At 38.7% G+C, this 16,810-nt stretch overlaps 1 protein-coding gene across 1 annotated transcript; it reads left to right on the plus strand.

Annotated features, from left to right (window-relative positions):
- The first annotated feature begins 3,676 nt into the window (after positions 1–3,676).
- LOC119775622 (histone deacetylase 7-like) lies at positions 3,677–16,556 on the plus strand. Its single transcript, XM_038273672.1, has 5 exons — positions 3,677–3,838; positions 13,825–14,015; positions 14,293–14,383; positions 14,949–15,069; positions 16,400–16,556. The coding sequence occupies exons 1-5, from the start codon at positions 3,826–3,828 to the stop codon at positions 16,554–16,556; spliced, it is 573 nt and encodes a 190-aa protein (XP_038129600.1). The 5' UTR covers positions 3,677–3,825.
- Positions 16,557–16,810: the final 254 nt, after the last annotated feature.

The following is a 16,810-nucleotide window of genomic DNA, read 5'->3' on the forward strand; positions in this document are numbered from 1 at the left end:
CACGCCCACAGAATATGTAACATGGATGAATGAACTAAAAAAAAAAAAAAAAAAAAGTCTGTAATCAGACTTAAAGGTGCAGCCGTACGACTACAGAGAGTTTTTTGGAGATCCAAAAAACATCAAGCATCTTCAAGTTTCAGAGAATTTTTTGTAATAAATTTTACAATCACATTTGCTAAATAAATATGTTTAAGACTCGTTTCTCTGAATGAGGTTCTGCTTTTGCAGAACTATATTTAAAATAGGATGTTCGCAGAACTTTGCAAGTCAAAATAATTTCAATCTCTTTCTCTGACATTTTTTTAGTTGATCCACAGCAGCCTCATCTTTACTTTAGTTTTCATTCTTTTATATCTTTTTTGGTATAGAAAAACAAAATATATGTCGAAAAACATTAACATGTTTCCAGTTACGTCTTTGTGAAAGTTTTTATGCCCTCTGGCAAAGGGAAAGTTATGAGTTGAATTCTACTGTAGCTTCCCTGGAACCTCATGATTAGCCCTTAAGAGTGCGTAACGATCTACGTTTTGCCATGCAAGTGTTTAAATACGGAGCGGATGTGACTTTTTGTAAATGAGCAGTTTTGAAGTCAGATTCTCCTCTTGTACTTCACTGGAGCACAACACCAACTCTTCCTTAAAAAGCAGTCTGGTAAAAAGCCTGAGACAGAGTCAGATTTCATCCAGAGACACGTGGATGATTTAGGTTCTTCTGGTGTCCTCACTTAACACTTTGTTTTGTTTTTACCAAGTGGCCAGTCCCCATCTATCTCTCCTCGTAACACACTCACATAAACACAGAGACAGGAAGACACACAAGCTGTCAAGTATGTCTTTAACTTGTTGACAGCAACACACACCACCATTTACTCTTGAACACTTGAGTTTGCACCAGTAAAGCGAGGGTGTATATATAGAAATAGTTTGGCAACATTTGCAGGCAGGCAGCACATTGATGCCAACACACACACACACACACACACACAAACCCAGGCCGGCCAGCTGCTACGGGAAGACCAGAGGGTTTTGAATGGGAGTGACAGCTGCAGATTCCTGAGGATGAAGGAGGAAGAGAGAGATATGAGAAGGCAGCAGTGAGCACGAAAGGCAGAAAAACCTCAGATTTCATGGGATGTGTCTTAAGGAGAGTTTAGAGAAAAAGAAAGTAACCAAGAAGACTAAAATAATCTAGGATCAATTTTAGGATAATATGAGCTTGAAAGAGGAAGTTACTGATGTTTTAGGTATACTTTTTAAAAATATTTTAAAAATATCTGGAAATGAAAAACCTTAATTTGATAAAATGTCCTTTTAAGAATTATTTAAAAAAGACGTTTGGACTAGCATAAATCTAAAATTCCAAAAGTTTCATGTAACAGAGAAAATTTCAAAAACTACATGAAATAAATTTGCGTCGAACCCCCTGAATAAAAACATCAGTAAGCTTTGCTGCGGTAACAGCTCCAGTCCCAGACAGTGCTATGCTTTGATCTGTAGCTCTGAACCTTTATTTATGGTCATTGCTCTGCTGAAAGGCGAACCTCAGAATTGGTATCTAGTCTCCTATAGATTCTAAAAGGTTTTCTTTCTGCGCCATCATGCTGAGAACTCTTAAAACCCTACTAAAGGAAGCCCTCCCCACAGCATGATGCTGCCACCGCTGTGTGATCTTTGTTTTGGTGTTTTCAGCACCATATCCAAGGGGTTTCAGCATATGTTTTAATTGTTTGTAAAAAGATTTTTGTCTCATATGAGTTTCTGCTGTATGGGTTATGGCACACTTTCTTCTTTTAACTCTTCCATAAAAGCCAGAAGAGTGGAGAGTGTGACTTGTTGTCTCCTACCTGAGCCATGGATCTGTGCAGCTCTTTTACAATTAAAATCCTTTTACCACTTGGTCAGCCATGTCAGGATAGCTTTGTTTTGGAACCGCCCTCTGTCCACTTTCAGACAATCGAATGACCAGAACAAATGCTAGAAAGCCCAGATATTGTTTAGTATTCTAATTCAAACTTTTTCCCAGCTTCATCCCTGATCCTTCTGCAGTTTGCATCATTAAAGCATTAAATTTAAGGGGTATTTGAGTAAAAGGGGCTGAATTCAAGTGCATGCCACATTTTTTAGATCTATATTGAAATAAATAAAATAAAAACACTTGTTTTCTTATTACTTTCTTGGTTTAGATTTTTTTCCCTTAAAAATACAGTGAAATTCATCGAATGAGACGTTCCTTTAACAAAGAGATATGTGCGGAAGTTCCAGCTATGTGAACGATTTTGCAAGGAACTTCGAGGATTGGGAAATTAAGGAGAAGCTGTCTCGGTTTTTACTGGTAGTACGCACTATCCCAATGACGAAGAAAGCGCTGGGTGACCGATTAATAGAACATGTGAACCCAACTGTCAGAACTTGACTTTCCATAGAAATCCTGTGTTGCACAAGGTTTTGATTAACAAATTGGATGCACTCAAGTATATAAACAAAAAGCCTAATAGTTAAATCAATTAATCTGCTTGATTTTCACGCACCGACCTCTAACTAATCTACAGCTTTTAGTCTAATTCACAAATCTTCTAGGAAAGATGATGCTAATCTTTTTTCTCTCTTTTTATTTGCGGGGTATAATAAGAAAGTCTGACATGAATAAATCAACAAGATCTAATAAGATCCGCTGTTGAGGAGAAACGTTTTTATATCCGCAGCCAGTTTGAGTCACGGCTGATTTCTGCAGAAATAGCAAACCACAACACTTCCCTAAAACTGCAGTAAGCAAAATCACTAACGATCAGCAGAGGTACCTCCTGCAACCATGCCGTGAGGAAATTCTTCGACCCTTTAACTTAACAGATGTTTTATCACAAGTGCTTTTTACAATGCCTGAACCCACTTAGTCTGAAATCCATGTGGAACAAAGTGAAGCGCAGCCTAACTGGGTCGTCAATAGCTCACTTAGTAGTTTTCCATGTTCCTATAATGGATGTGTTTGTAAGCAAGCGTCTGTCCGTAGCATCGGCGCGTTGCCTGCAGGCCATGTTTGGTCTTTCTATCACAGTCGTTAAATGATGTCACAGTTCTTTGCTTTTTAATCTTCAACGTCAGCAGTGATTTGCTTTCTGGGACGGGGTGTGTTGATTCTCAGGGTAATCATGTGTTGTTTGGTGGCAGTTTGACAGCAGCTCGAAAGCTCTGCAGCAGCAGCAGCCGCCGCTGCGTCACAGCAGCTAGGAAGGGACATGGGAGGAAATGGGAGTCTAAACTGAGCTCTCAAACAGGAAGCCAACCCGGTTCTCTCATTGTTGTGCTTTTATAGACTCAACTTCCTGTCAAGTGTGCTGCCACTGTCACCATAGTTACCATCCCTATTACTGATAGGATGTGACTCTAAAGATCTATCGCTGAAAGTCACACATTTCTTTAAATTGACACTTAAAACCATCTTGTGAAAAAAAAACCTTTGATGTTGAAGTCTGATTAATTTTCCCTTCATGCAGTGTTTTGCTTTTTACACTGAATCGAATTCTGTATTTATCCTACTTCCTGATTCTGTTTGAAACTCCCTCCCATCCGTTTAATACAGTGGAAGCAGGAGTAATAACAGAGTCAGGTAGTTTGTTTTTGGACGGAGTCAATAGATAGTTTCAAAAAATGGAGAGAGGGAAGGAGTGAAGGGCAAGAAAGGGAAGGAGTTAAAGAAAAAAAGAGGATGTGGCCGGCAGTAAAAGATGACTGGAGGGGAGTGGAGCTCTCTGGCTAATTATAGATCCTGCTGTGAGCTGGCTGAGGCAGAAGTGCTACTGGAGGTTTCACACTGCCGGATATTTACATGACAAACACGGGTATGTGCTTTAAACTTTGAATTCAGAGATTATTTCAGGATTGTTTCTGTCCATGCACATTTACATTTTATTATTTAGGAATTTTAACAGCTTTGTGAAAAGGAGATACAACAGGTTGAAGAAGTCTTCCAGGAATTTAACAGTTCTTACGGCGTATTTGGTAGCATCAATAACTGTGATGGACTTAAAGATGAGATACAGTAGAAAGGAGAGATTACTTTATCAGCTTTCCTCACCTGTTCTGTTACCTTCCTAAGCTCCAGATTTAGCATTTGCTTAAACAAAACTAACAGAAAACAGATGTTTATAGAAAGCTTACGGCAATTTTGGACACTAGAAACTATCCTACGTGAGACATTCATTCAAAATTCAGCTAATGGTGGTCAGACGATGTTACCAAGTCTAAAATAAGATACCTTAAAGAGAACTGTTATTTATAATGCCATCAGTTCTTGGAATAATTGCCCACTGAATATAAATGAGCTCAATAGTAAGGTATCTTTTAATTATTAAAAGTAACCTTATTATAATAAAATTTGTGAGTAGTGAATTAACATATCGGTGGATAGTCCTTGTCTCAAGTGGAGGAGTTCAAGTATCTTTGTGGACTTGTTCAGGAATGAGGGACGGATAGAGCATGAGATTGACAGACGGATTGGTGCAGCGTCGGTAGTGATGCGGTCGCTGTATACTGTAGGATTATCATGGTGAAGAGGAACCTGAGTTAGGCATGCAGGTGTACCCATGTACAGTACGGAGGCCTTAGTCCTCGATGCGGCAAACCCGGGTTCGAATTCCACCTGTGGTCCTTTGCCGCCTCTCTCTCCCCCTCTCTCATGCCCTCTTTCCTGTCAGCCTAAAACAAGCCCCTAGTTTCGCCCAAAAAAAAAACAGAGGGAGCTGAGTCGGGGGGCAAAGGTCTCGATTTACCGATCGATCTACATTCCCACCCTCACTTATGGTCATGAGATCTGGGTAATGACTGAAAGGACAAGATCGTGTAAACAAGCGGCCAAAAAGAGTTTTCTTCGCAGGGTGGCTGGGCGCACTCTTCCAGATCTGATGAGGAGCTCAGTTACCCGGGAGGAGCTTGAAGTAGAGTCGTTGCTACTCCACTTGGAAAGGAGCCAGCTGATGTGGCTCGGGCATCTGTTTCAGATGCCTCCTGGTCCCCTCCCTCAGGAGGAGATCCAGGCGTGTCCTATTGGGAGGAGGCCTTGTGGACGGCCCAGGACATACTGGAGAGACTATGTCTCTGAGCTGGCCTGGTGTAGAGCAGCTGGAGGAAGTATGAGTGGATCGGGAAGTCTGGGCATCTTTTCTTAGACTGCTGCCTCAGCGACCCGGTGTAGGAACCATATCTGCTCGGTTGGTCAGATCTGTTCGGGGCTCCTCCCCTTCTTATGACATCAACATGTGGCAACTCCACTCGGACAAACTGTAAGAATACAAAACCAAGGTGGTAGAATACTTCGTTTTGGGGGAGGTGGGGGGTACAATGGAGAGACCAATGGCTCATCATATGGCTGCACAGAGGTACAAGACAGACAACGACATCTACATACGGCAACATGCACTGGGAAAACATGCAAACTCCTTGCAAAGAGGGGCAATAGCACAACTATCTGGTCTGCATTGCAGCCCCACTTAACACCAGCATTTGAAAGAAAATGTTCTTTGTATTTGTTTTCTTGAATCTCTGTGCTTCTTTTGACTTAATTGCAGCCTTTCAGTGATGCTAAAACATCTAACGTTGAGTCGCCTTCTCTTAGTGCCAACTTTAACACTTAAGAGTGTTGTTGTTACTGCAAACTGGTAGCATCAAGTTCTATTGTGTCAACCGATCTGATTTTTGATTTTCTACAAAAAAAAAACCTTCCAGATGATTTTATTCTGCAACTGTGGCTTAAACTCTTAAATGACTAAACATGCTGTAATAAGAGGTTAGTATGTGGTGTGGGCTGGCGACCTGTCCAGGGTGTACTCTGACCTCTCATTCGGACTTCTGGAGATAAGCACCAGCCCCCCAGAAACCTCCGGTAATATGCGGATATAGACAATGGATGGATAGATGATTTGTGTGTGCAATTTAGGCACAGCACATACCTCTTCGTTTTTAAGTGCACCACTTCACCCTACACTTCAGCAACAGTTAGGCCCAGAGGGTTTTAAAAGTAATATCCGCCTGAAAATTCACAACAAAATAAATCAAGAGTAGCCCCACTGTTGTCAGGTCTTAATGGGAAAATTTGGTTCCTGTGTGCAGCTGATATAAAATACATATTTTCAGTTTAAGTTATATTGCAGATGTAACTATGTGTGATTTAATGGTGATAAAACACATTTAATATTACATTTTTTTTATACTGAACTAAACCTGTTGGTGAGTTCATCAGGCTCTTAAATATATATATATTTCATAAAGCTAATAATCTAATAAGGAGCACATACCAGGCAATAAAAGCATGATTTATATTCATTTAGCTGTTTTTGTATGTATTTTTTATTTCCCTGTCATATTGCATCATCTGCAGAAGTGTAAATTGCACCTTCAGCATAAAAGTCATATTTAACGTTGCTAAATGAGGAAATAGAGCATAGTAAGAATGTAAAAGGCGCAGCTGTTATAATGTTCCTCTGTGCTTTGTCAGTTTGTACTTTATTGTAAAACCATGCTTATCAGCTAATAGAATATCAGTCATGTTTTTAACTGTGGTCTTAGCTAAGTTATAAGTGATAAAAATAAAGGTTAATATTACTTTGGCTCTTTAGTGGATCAAAAACTTTCACCTAAATATTCGGCAGAGAATGACTGATAGCAGAAAGGAATATTTTCATCATGAATGAAAAACAATAGATCCTGGTAAGTCATTTCCATGTATTATGTAACATTAATCCTGTTCAGTTCAAATATGTTTAATTAAAAAAAATACTAAAAATGAAGTGTTGATAGTCTACAACTTCTCTCTTTACTAAAGGGGCTTCAGGTGCTTTTTGTAGTCAATCAACTTCCTACATCTTGTTTGGGAAACATATTCCCATTCTACCTTGTAGAGAGTCTCCAAATCTATCCGTCTCTGAGATCATGGATGTTACCGGCCCTCTTTAGATGACTCCACAGTTTTTATTTGTCGATTTTACTTTTGGAGTTTGATTTGACGATTCCAACACCCCTGATGTTCTGGTATTGTCATTGTTTTGTTTACTTTAATCTCATGTCAAACTCAAAGCTCAGGCCCTTTAGAGCAAAAACGGACATATCGTGTCTTAAAGTAGAAACATACATTTTTTTAAAGTCTACAAAGTGACTAAAACTGCTAAATAAATTAGAGTTAGAGTTATGCTCTTTTAAAGAAATTCATGAAATCAAAAGTTTAATTTAGTTAAAAGTTCTATCTATCCATCTGACCTTTATCTCTTATTTTTACTCATTGTCAAATCACATAAACAGGTTTCTTTTGCATAAGTGTCACTTTTTTGCATTCTGACTCAAATACCCAAAGGTACTGACATATTTAACTACTGAAAGTACCTGTTAAGGATGAGTGATTGAGCGTCGTAGGCTCTGCTAGTACAAAAGACGATGTTGTAACTATTTTTGGACATGTGACAAAACAAGAGGCAGTGTCTGCTCTGTTGATTGTTGACTTTGCATCTAAAACTAGTTGCACTGTTCTGGGTGTAATCTGTGTCTGCACAGGAGAGAATCAGTCATATGCAGGTAGCCAAAGATTGCTGAGCAACTCGCTTTTCTTGTCTTTTCTCTGCCCCATCCCTTTGCTTTTGTCTGAGCAATTTCTTTTTCTTTCCTTATTATTTTTGGAACTAGCTTGACTTTTTATGGGGACTCTGTTCAGTCATGTTGTGCATTGTTTGAATTGGTACAACTTTAGCGTATTTCACCGGGAATCAAAACACAGTGCAGAACAACATTGTGGAGCGGGTGATTTGGAAAAGTTTATACAAGTAAGAATTTGAAAAGTGTGGCATGCATTTGCATTCATCTATAATGAATCTATACTTTATAAAAAACACATTTCACTGCAGTCACCTGCAAATTGGAAAGCTGTAGAAGAATACAGAAGTTTGTCTGTTTGGTACCCCAGCTCTGTCCGTTTCAATCATTAGGTCCTTGGCCTGCATTGCCTACTGATGTAGGGAATGCATTCTCCTAGCTTCTGTCAATGTGCCCCAGAGCAGCTGTGGCTACAATGTAGCTTACCACCATCAGTGTGTGTGAATTACTGCATGTAGTGTGAAGCGCTTCGGAGTCTCCTGCCTTGAAAAGGCACTTTATATTCATTCTATTTTGCAATGAATGAAGAGCATTGTTGAACATCACTCACCACAGATTCTCAAATGGTTAAAGGTTTGGACTTTGACTGGACCGTTCAAACACATTTGTACGTTTTGATGTTAACTGTTTCATTGTGGATGTGTCTTTAGGGCTGTCATCCTGCAGGATATTGAAAACCTCTCATGAACCCTGGTCTATTAAAAAAGAATTTCAAGAATTTTAAATTGAACTTTGTTGATCTCACAATGGAGAAATTAACTCTGCATTTAACCCATCCTCTTGGCCCAGAGTGGCAGTCTGTGGGAGTGAGTTTCAAACTCAAATTCTCAGGATTTCAAGCCTTATGCCCTAACCACTGGGCACCAAATGTGTGAGCTTGATATGACAATGAAATCTGTCACATTATGGAAGATGCCAGATTTCACTATTATTTGCAGCATATCTAGTAATATAGGTCTATCAATGGTTCTATAGAAGCTTATAGGTGTTATTGATCTTATTATGAGAGTCGGATGCTAAAAAGAGTAATAAAAGAATGATGGAAAGGATGCAGCTTTTGTAGGCGCAGTGCTTTCCATTGTAATATCTGAATCTGCTTTGGTCATAGAGCTGTGTACGTAAAACTAAAGACCACCAACTGAAACTCTAAACCAAAGGTTTAGTCTAAGGCAGCTGATAATTGCGGTTTAACACGTCTCCTTCTATTATTAGCCTGAATTCTCTTTCACTCATCATTCTGTCAACTCAGACAAGCTTTCCATGCATCCCCATAGCATGATGCTGCAGCTGCCGTGTATCACTGTGGGGATGGTATGTTCAGGACGGCGTGAAGCGTTGGCTTCCTTCCACACTTAGAGATTTGTGTTTAGGCCTAAAAGCACAGTTACTGTTTGGTGAAGCAGAGATTAGACTCGATTAGATTCAACTTTATTGTCATTACTCAGGTACAGGTACAAGGCAACAAAATGCAGTTAAGGTCTAACCAGAAGTGCAATAGCAGCAAGTGCAGTAGAGCAATTTTTACTCAGGTTTGCTGTGTCTCAGTTTGGAAATATGTCTATAATTTTTCTTTTTTATAATAATGTATATTTAATATGTATAATAATGTGATATTTTTAAATATGTGCAAATATGTGATCAGGTTAATAAAATCCAAGTCAAATGAACTTTATTATGTGCTTTTAATCTTACTATATCAATATGGCAAAACTTTACCAAAATCAAATGAGACGGAGAGGTAGAGAGTGTGATTTTTTTTTTTACTTTTGTTTGTTTGTTCTAAAACCAACCTGTTAAACCGGTCCGTATTAAGCTGTGCACACATTTAGAACAAAGTAATAACAGCTGGGAGGAATCAAAGGAGAGGCATCACCTTTATAGTCTGTGGGAGCGACTATCTTTCTCAACACACCTGTGTTTCATTTCGCCCGTCTGGAAACACGCACCTAATCTGCAGGACAAATCAGCACATTCCCAACGGTCCAGGTTACCAGGCAAATGGTGTCTCACAGCTGCCGTGAAGATTTCCATAATATCAGGCCGATGCTCCTGCACATACTGACAGACTCACACAGTCGTGTGGGAGTCTGTACACTGTACACTGCAAAAACAATCCAGAAATAAGTAAAAATGTCTTAAATTAAGCGTATTTACCCTTAATTTGAGTAGGTAAATTAGATTATTAGCCAATGGATTAAGTATTTTTTTCTCTTAAAATAAAATAATTAGATAATATGCAATTAAAAAAAGACAATGCAGTTGTTTTTTCTAATTTTAAATGGAAAGTGTCTCGTTTTATTGGCAAAGTGTCTCAATCACCACCTCAGTTCAAGAAAAAAAGCAATTATAGGAAAAAAAATTACTTACATTCTTTGCAATGTATCTTTGGAGTATTTATTGTGTAATCCTGATTATGGAATAAAATAACAAGATTAGCAAACACAGCTGTGATGCTTTCTGCCCCCCCATACTTCCTGTACCCTGACATTTTTTTAGTGTTTTTTAGCAGTAAAATCTGGAACATTTAAATAAAAACTAGATTTTGAAGGGAATTAAAGTTTGAATTTACTTTTATTAAAGTCAGTTCTATTAAAAAAGCTTTACTATTTAAAATCCACTATTTTAAATGTTACATTTGTCCATTTTAAATGATGATTCTGGAGTTGGTTTGCTGAAAGCAAAGCAGATGTTCTGCAGGTGTCACATGTGTGTCCACATGGGTCGTACGCTCTGAATGTTATTCCAACACATGCCTTTCCTGCTCTGTTAGCTTGTGGGAAAAAAAGCTTGAAATCAATGTGAAATCTACAAAAGAAAAACAACAAATTCTGACCTTGTGGTCAAGATTTTAAGGAGATGTGATGAGCTGCAACGTAACCTTTTACAGATCAGCTAAGAACATCGGAGCTGCTTGGAGAACGAAAGCGAGTAGATGTGGCTACTTCAGTTTACAGACTAAACCCACCTGTGTGCTACAGGTCATGCCGTTTACATGGGAACTTAAACTGTATTTTTTACAAAGTCATTCTGCAATACTAATGGTAATTGTGAGTCAAGTCATTTTTCAGCCAAAAGGTCAGGGTTTGTTCATCAGTTTCATAATCTCAGAAAGTTTAGGCCAGTCCAACTCAATTAGAATATGAAAGCTATTAAAATGCTCCGTAGAAAATTCTGGTTTGGTAAGAACAAGTTCTGCATTTTGGAAAAGATAAGATTCTCACGTCCTTAGTGGAAATAGGATCATTTAGATTACAGTAGTGACTTTTTTTAAGGGAGCAGCAGTTCTATTGGGCTTTCACATTCTATGTACAGAGACTTCCACATATTTTAATCACTGTTTTCTTGTTTTTTTATTACTTCATAGGGATACTATGAGATAGATCAACACAAAGTTTTGCATTTAACATGTTGACAAATCAGCGTGATGTTTGCACTTCTACTTAGGGGCTCCATCTAAAGCCCAGACTTCAGTCCGAATGAGAATCTTTGAAAATACGCAAACATTAACGTTCACAGATCCTCTCCATCCATTCTGAATGAGAATAAAGCTGCTTATGGATATGATGACCAATGAGAAACGCGTAGAGTGGTCAGGTGTTTCTGTGTTTTAGAGAAACTGTATAAATAGCAGATAGTCAGGAGGGACATGACTGTGTGGCTGTGGTTTCCCCGCATGTCGGGACAGTGAGTCTAAAGTGAGTAAAAAAGAATAGAAACCAGGAATAGACTTTATTTGTGGGGGTGTGTGTGCACGCACACTCCTGCATTCTTTGTTTCCTGGTAAAAGCATGTTCTCCCCGTTTTTTTCCAAGAATAATAACCTTATTATTCCTTGGTGTCATCACAGCGCTGTAGGTTCTCCTGCCAAGGGATGGCTGTCATTCCAGCCTGAGTCGGCATCTGCGCTGCCTCTCTGTGCTTGGACCTCCTAATATGGAGGAGTCCCGACCTGTGCACAACCTCTCACAGGCAAACAAATGCATTTAAGAGTTCAATGAACAGAGATTTTGAGACAAAAACCAACTAAATGTATCAGTTGCTTTCATTTGACTGTATTTCCTCCCTGCCGGCTGCTGGCGACAGGCCAGAGCTCTTTGAGAGTGACACTCACTTCCCCCTCTGCTAAGTGACAGCTGAGCACAAGGCATAACAGCTAAAAGATGATGTCAGATAGTTATTTTTAATACATGTCAATGTTTGTGTGCTTCTAAAGTTTAGTTTCAGTGCCAGGCAGGTTAGAGCAATCTGCGTCTGCTCCAGCCTGTATTGTGTGAGCAGGTGTGTGTGCTTCAGGAGAATGTGTGCAGATGCATCTGCTTGTGAGTGGGAGTGGGGTTTTTTGGAATGTTTGTGAAGGTTTTCCCACAAGGAAGTATATTGAAGTAAATAGAAAACCATGGAAGTAGCAAAGAGCAACGGATGGATGTAAGAGTGACTGTTGCTCCTGCAGCGTTGTCCGCATGTTTATTCTTGTTAGCTTCTGGGGCCGTTCATGTGGCGGTCCAACGTGCCAACAGCTGCTCCTGATGTGAGTCACCATAAAGTTTTTTTCCTTTCCTGTACGTCGGGAACATCTGTGTATATCATGGACAGAAACCACCCCCTGCCTTTTCCCTTCCTTGATCCTGTATTTAGTGCCGGTTGAGGCAATCTTTTCCCGGGGCTCAGCTATGCTATGCAAACAGCTCTGACAGTATGCAAAGAGAATGAAAATGTGAAAATGTTGATGAGTGATGACAGCATGGGGGTGGTGGGGGGTGGATGCCAAACAAAACGGATAGATTAAACTTTTTTTGGCCTTTTATGAGAGCATAGTTTGACTTCAAACATCTTTTATCGCTTCCACAGAGAAAATCCTGTTTTGAAAAGTGCCAATAAGTACAGTAAAGCCTAAAATATTTAATCTTCCTCATCATTACACATTTTTGGGATTTTTTTTGTTCAAATCTGGCAAGTCATGTTATTGCAACCAGACTGACAAGATGTTAGGTTTAGATACAGATAACCTAAAGCAGTTTAGGTGTTTTTGATCTGGAACCAAATCAGCTGTAGGCCACGCCTCTGGGAACAACAGCAACTGCCACTTTGTGGGATCCGGATCTCGGAAGTGGAGATTTAAAAAAACAGATAAGCAATGCCTGGCCAAATGTGTTGGTGGGTGGGGGTGAATAGATATTTATAAAGAATTTAATGTTTTTTTGCAAGTAATAGCAAAAAAAAAATACATGGAAAAAAAGAAAAACAACAAAAAAATAGAATTATACTAGTAAATATTTAATGAAAAACTATTATGAAAAATTGTACTAGTTTGTCCACTGTTAAGTCATTCATCTTCTATTTAAAGCTACTAAGTAATTTTTTTGAAGAAAATGCCTATGAAGCTCTTTCTTTTTCTTTTTTTTAATGAAGTTGTTTTTATTATTTATTTTGCAAACATCACCATCTGTAAATACTATGTGCTCAAACCTAAAGTCCAGTTTACTCTTGCTAATGTTAGCTGAAACAGGACTTTGAATACCTAGTTTAGTGAGTCTTAAACCACCTAAGTTAGACTTAAACCCCCTTCGCAGCCTTGGTTTTTCACAAAAACCTAAAAAAAGACACCCAATTCTCTCCTATCTAAAGAAGAACAAGAAGGTAGCTACTGTGCTTTAAAGACATGTTAGATTTTGAATATTGATGAGAATTAGATTCATACTGAATCTAACATGTAATTCAAAATAATAAAGCTTTTTTTTTTTCTTTTTTTTTTTGGACAACCCCTTTAAAAAAATTTTTTTTTGCAAAAGTCTAATCCCTGCTATGTACTGTTTTAAGTGAAAGGTTCAAATTCCACATTGCGTCTGCACAAATGAACAGTGTAATAGTTGAAACCATCGACTTTGCATTTCAGATTTTTTGTAACTCAAATAATTAACGGCAAACAATCTTCATTTGAACGTTCAAACTGATAAAAGTCTAGAAAATGCATTGTTTTTGGTTTGCATTTAATGCTAGTTTGATACCTCTGGTCTCTGACTTGCTGTAGAAACAAGATTTGGCATAAATCTGTCCCGCACTTTCTCAAACTTCTAGATTTTAACAGAAAAGAGACAGAAATGCATTTAAAAAGTAACTTTGTTAATATGTCCTAAATGTCCAACCTTTACTGACTCTCTCCCTTTCCCTCCATCTGTTTATCTTGTCGCAGGTTTTTGCACGGGACTCTCAGTGTCCTGCACGGCGTTCCTTCCCATGGACCTCAGGGTGGGAGAGAGGGGGATGCGCCCTGGTTCGGAAACAGCGCTTCTCACCCCGCTGCACCAACCTTTACTCCTCACACCCTTCACCCCGCAACCCCACAGCGCCTTCTCCCAGCAACAGCTGCATCAGCAAATCAGGGTAGGGATTACTTTAATACAAGGGTTCACGACCAGTCAGGAAAAGCATTAATCAAAAGTAAACAGAAAAGGGAAAATATGTCTATGTTCAGGGTTTTTCCCAATGCCATTTTCTTCTGTTTGTACGCACCCATCAAACCATTGACCCTGGAAATAATTCATACTGGTTTAAATCTAATGTGAAATCAAACGTGAAAATTATCGATTTTTGAAATGCATGAATGGTCAAACTGCTACAAGGGAATGACGCAACTTTCTTCACACGTTCTCTGTTCCAGTTTAATATGGAGCAGAGGAGGCGAGAGCAGGAGCAACATGAGAAGCAACAAGAACTGCAGCAGCTAAAGCACAAAGACAGAAGTCAGCAGAGTGAGTCCATACACACACAGACACACACTAAAGGCTTTACTCTAATGACACGTTTCTGAGAGTTTAAATTAAGACCCTTAATTGCCGTTCTTCATCTGATCTTTCAAATATAACCATTGCTCAGAGTGCGAATGGTGGCCAGAGAGGAAAGTCCCTACAGGAGATCAGTGGCTTTGAACTGCGACGGATCTGCGTCACTTCACTTTTAGAGCTGTTTGCTTTGAAATTACTGCTAAATATAACCTGACAAGTGGAGCTACAACAGGGGAGTTAAATATAGAGCTGGGTCTGGGCACATAAAGTCACTGGGTCAATATTGACTTGATCACTTGTAGCACCTGCTGTCACTTCTGTGTGCACACATGTGCACTTGCACAAAAGCACGCCTCGATGACAATAAACAACCAGAGAAGCAGGTGAACTATAGATAGATAGATAGATTATTTTTATTATTATTGTGATTATTATTATTATTTTTGTGAACTGGTCTGCCTCCTTTTTGCTGTAATTCTTGCATCTGTTTCTTTTTCTCTCCTTGAAACGTGTCGGTATTGTTGATTTTCAGGTGCTGTGGCGAGTTCAGCGGTAAAACAGAAACTCCAGGAGGTGATTCTCAAGAAGCAGAAACAGGCAGCGCTTGAAAGAACAAACTCCAACACGCTGAACGTACATCCTGTACCATACAGGTGAATAAAACATTCATCTGAACAGGAGACAGGCAGCAGATATCTAGACACTAACATTTCATTTTGAATTTATTAATCGCACTTTTCATTGACTTATGCAAAAAGGAAAGGGGGAAAAAGCAGGTTTTTAGTTTAGGGTCACATATTAGGAGATAATTGATATAACTGATGCAGGTCGGGTTCTAAAACCTTCTTTCTACGCCCACATCAGATTTTTTTATGAAAGAAATATATATTTTTTTTTGCCATCTTCGTTTGCCTTGAGGTTTGCATTCTTGTTTCATTGTATTTCTCTTTAGTTTCCACCACAGCTTTAGTGGCAGGTTCAGGTTTGGACTTTGACTGGGCCAAAATATTCCAATGATTTCTTTATTGTTTAAATATTCTGATTGCTACTGTATTTCATTGTTGCGTCGATAAACTAAATTTGGCATAGCTTTACATTCAAGCCTGGTTTATTTTAGAAGTAGAGTGAACCATATTCTGTCCACTAGTCTGATTGCTCCTGAGCTGAATGTGCTGATATGCTGTTTTTTCTCTGTTTGTCTATCATAACATTATAGTAAAACATCTCTATCTTGGTCTTATTTGTCAAACAGTGTTTTTTCATTATGTTTTGCAGTTAATTTAAATGTGATTTGCAAAGCTGAGTCATGCTGCCATATTCTTGTTAAAGAGGGCATTTCTTCCAGCAGACATTTTCAATGATTTTTTATTCTTTTTCAAGATATTCTGCCAAAAACGTTAATATTTGACATACAAACTGGAGTTTGGACTGAAGCTTTTTGTGGCGGAATCTGCTGGGATATCCAGTCTAGTAAGGATTTAGGAATCAGTACTAAATAATATTGAAAAAGCCTTTTAACCGTTCCTAGATTTAAGGACACTAACAGTTGTGTAAAGTCAGTGCTAATGTTTTTATTAAGTTTTGCATTCTGGGAGAAGTACAAACCTAAATGCTTCGCAGCAGCAAATCCAAAAACAGTTTTTTTAGAGGTGCTCACCCTGGATGGTGGTGATGATGATGATCAGAAGCACCTGGCTACAACTTTGGAGTGCAATCTGTTTGAAGCCAAAAGGGCTTCCTTAGTTATTTCCTTTTGGCTTTTTTCTAATGAATGATGACAGATTTGAATCTCTGTGTGTTGGTGTGTTGTTTTTTCCCCGTTTTTTACTCCTGAGTTTGGAGGAGATCATTCTGGTCTGTTAGAGATCAGATTATTAGTATTTTTTCAGGTACAGCCCTAGAATTTAGACTGTCTACCTTTTTTAATGCCTGCACCTAGTTGCTAGTAATTGTATGCATTATTCTTTGCTTTCTTCTTTCCAGAAAGCTTGGCCCAGACCCTAATGTGGCCTCCCAGCCTTTGGTCTCATCTCCACCACAGCCTCCGTCTGAGGTCTCGGAGGGGACACCACTGCGCAGAGCAGGTAAAACACTCAACATCAACTATCTGTCCAAAATAACTGATGAAAACATTTTCTAAAGGATATATAAAAACTAGATTCTTAATGTGCAGTGAAAGAGGTGTGATTTTAGAGAAGTAGAATTAAAGGTACGATTTACACAATAGCACTTGATGCTACACTATTTCAACGGGATTCATTGTAATATAAAAATAATCCTCTTATCAGTTTTTAGCTTGCTTTGATCTGCATAAAAACCAAACATCAGCTTAAAGTCGTACGGAAATCATATGTAAATATCAAATCATTCTGGCTTAAACATGTCTATAAATGT

The sequence above is a fragment of the Cyprinodon tularosa genome, unplaced genomic scaffold (genome assembly GCF_016077235.1).
Source record: "Cyprinodon tularosa strain WSP-4 unplaced genomic scaffold, ASM1607723v1 ctg882, whole genome shotgun sequence".
NCBI classification, from domain to species: domain Eukaryota; kingdom Metazoa; phylum Chordata; class Actinopteri; order Cyprinodontiformes; family Cyprinodontidae; genus Cyprinodon; species Cyprinodon tularosa.

Bases quoted from the DNA above. Each gene is read 5' to 3' on its own strand.
- LOC119775622 (XM_038273672.1), top strand. The intron at 14,016-14,292 runs GTAGGGATTACT...TCTCTGTTCCAG, and splicing joins AGCTGCATCAGCAAATCAGG to TTTAATATGGAGCAGAGGAG. The intron at 14,384-14,948 runs GTGAGTCCATAC...GTTGATTTTCAG, and splicing joins CAAAGACAGAAGTCAGCAGA to GTGCTGTGGCGAGTTCAGCG.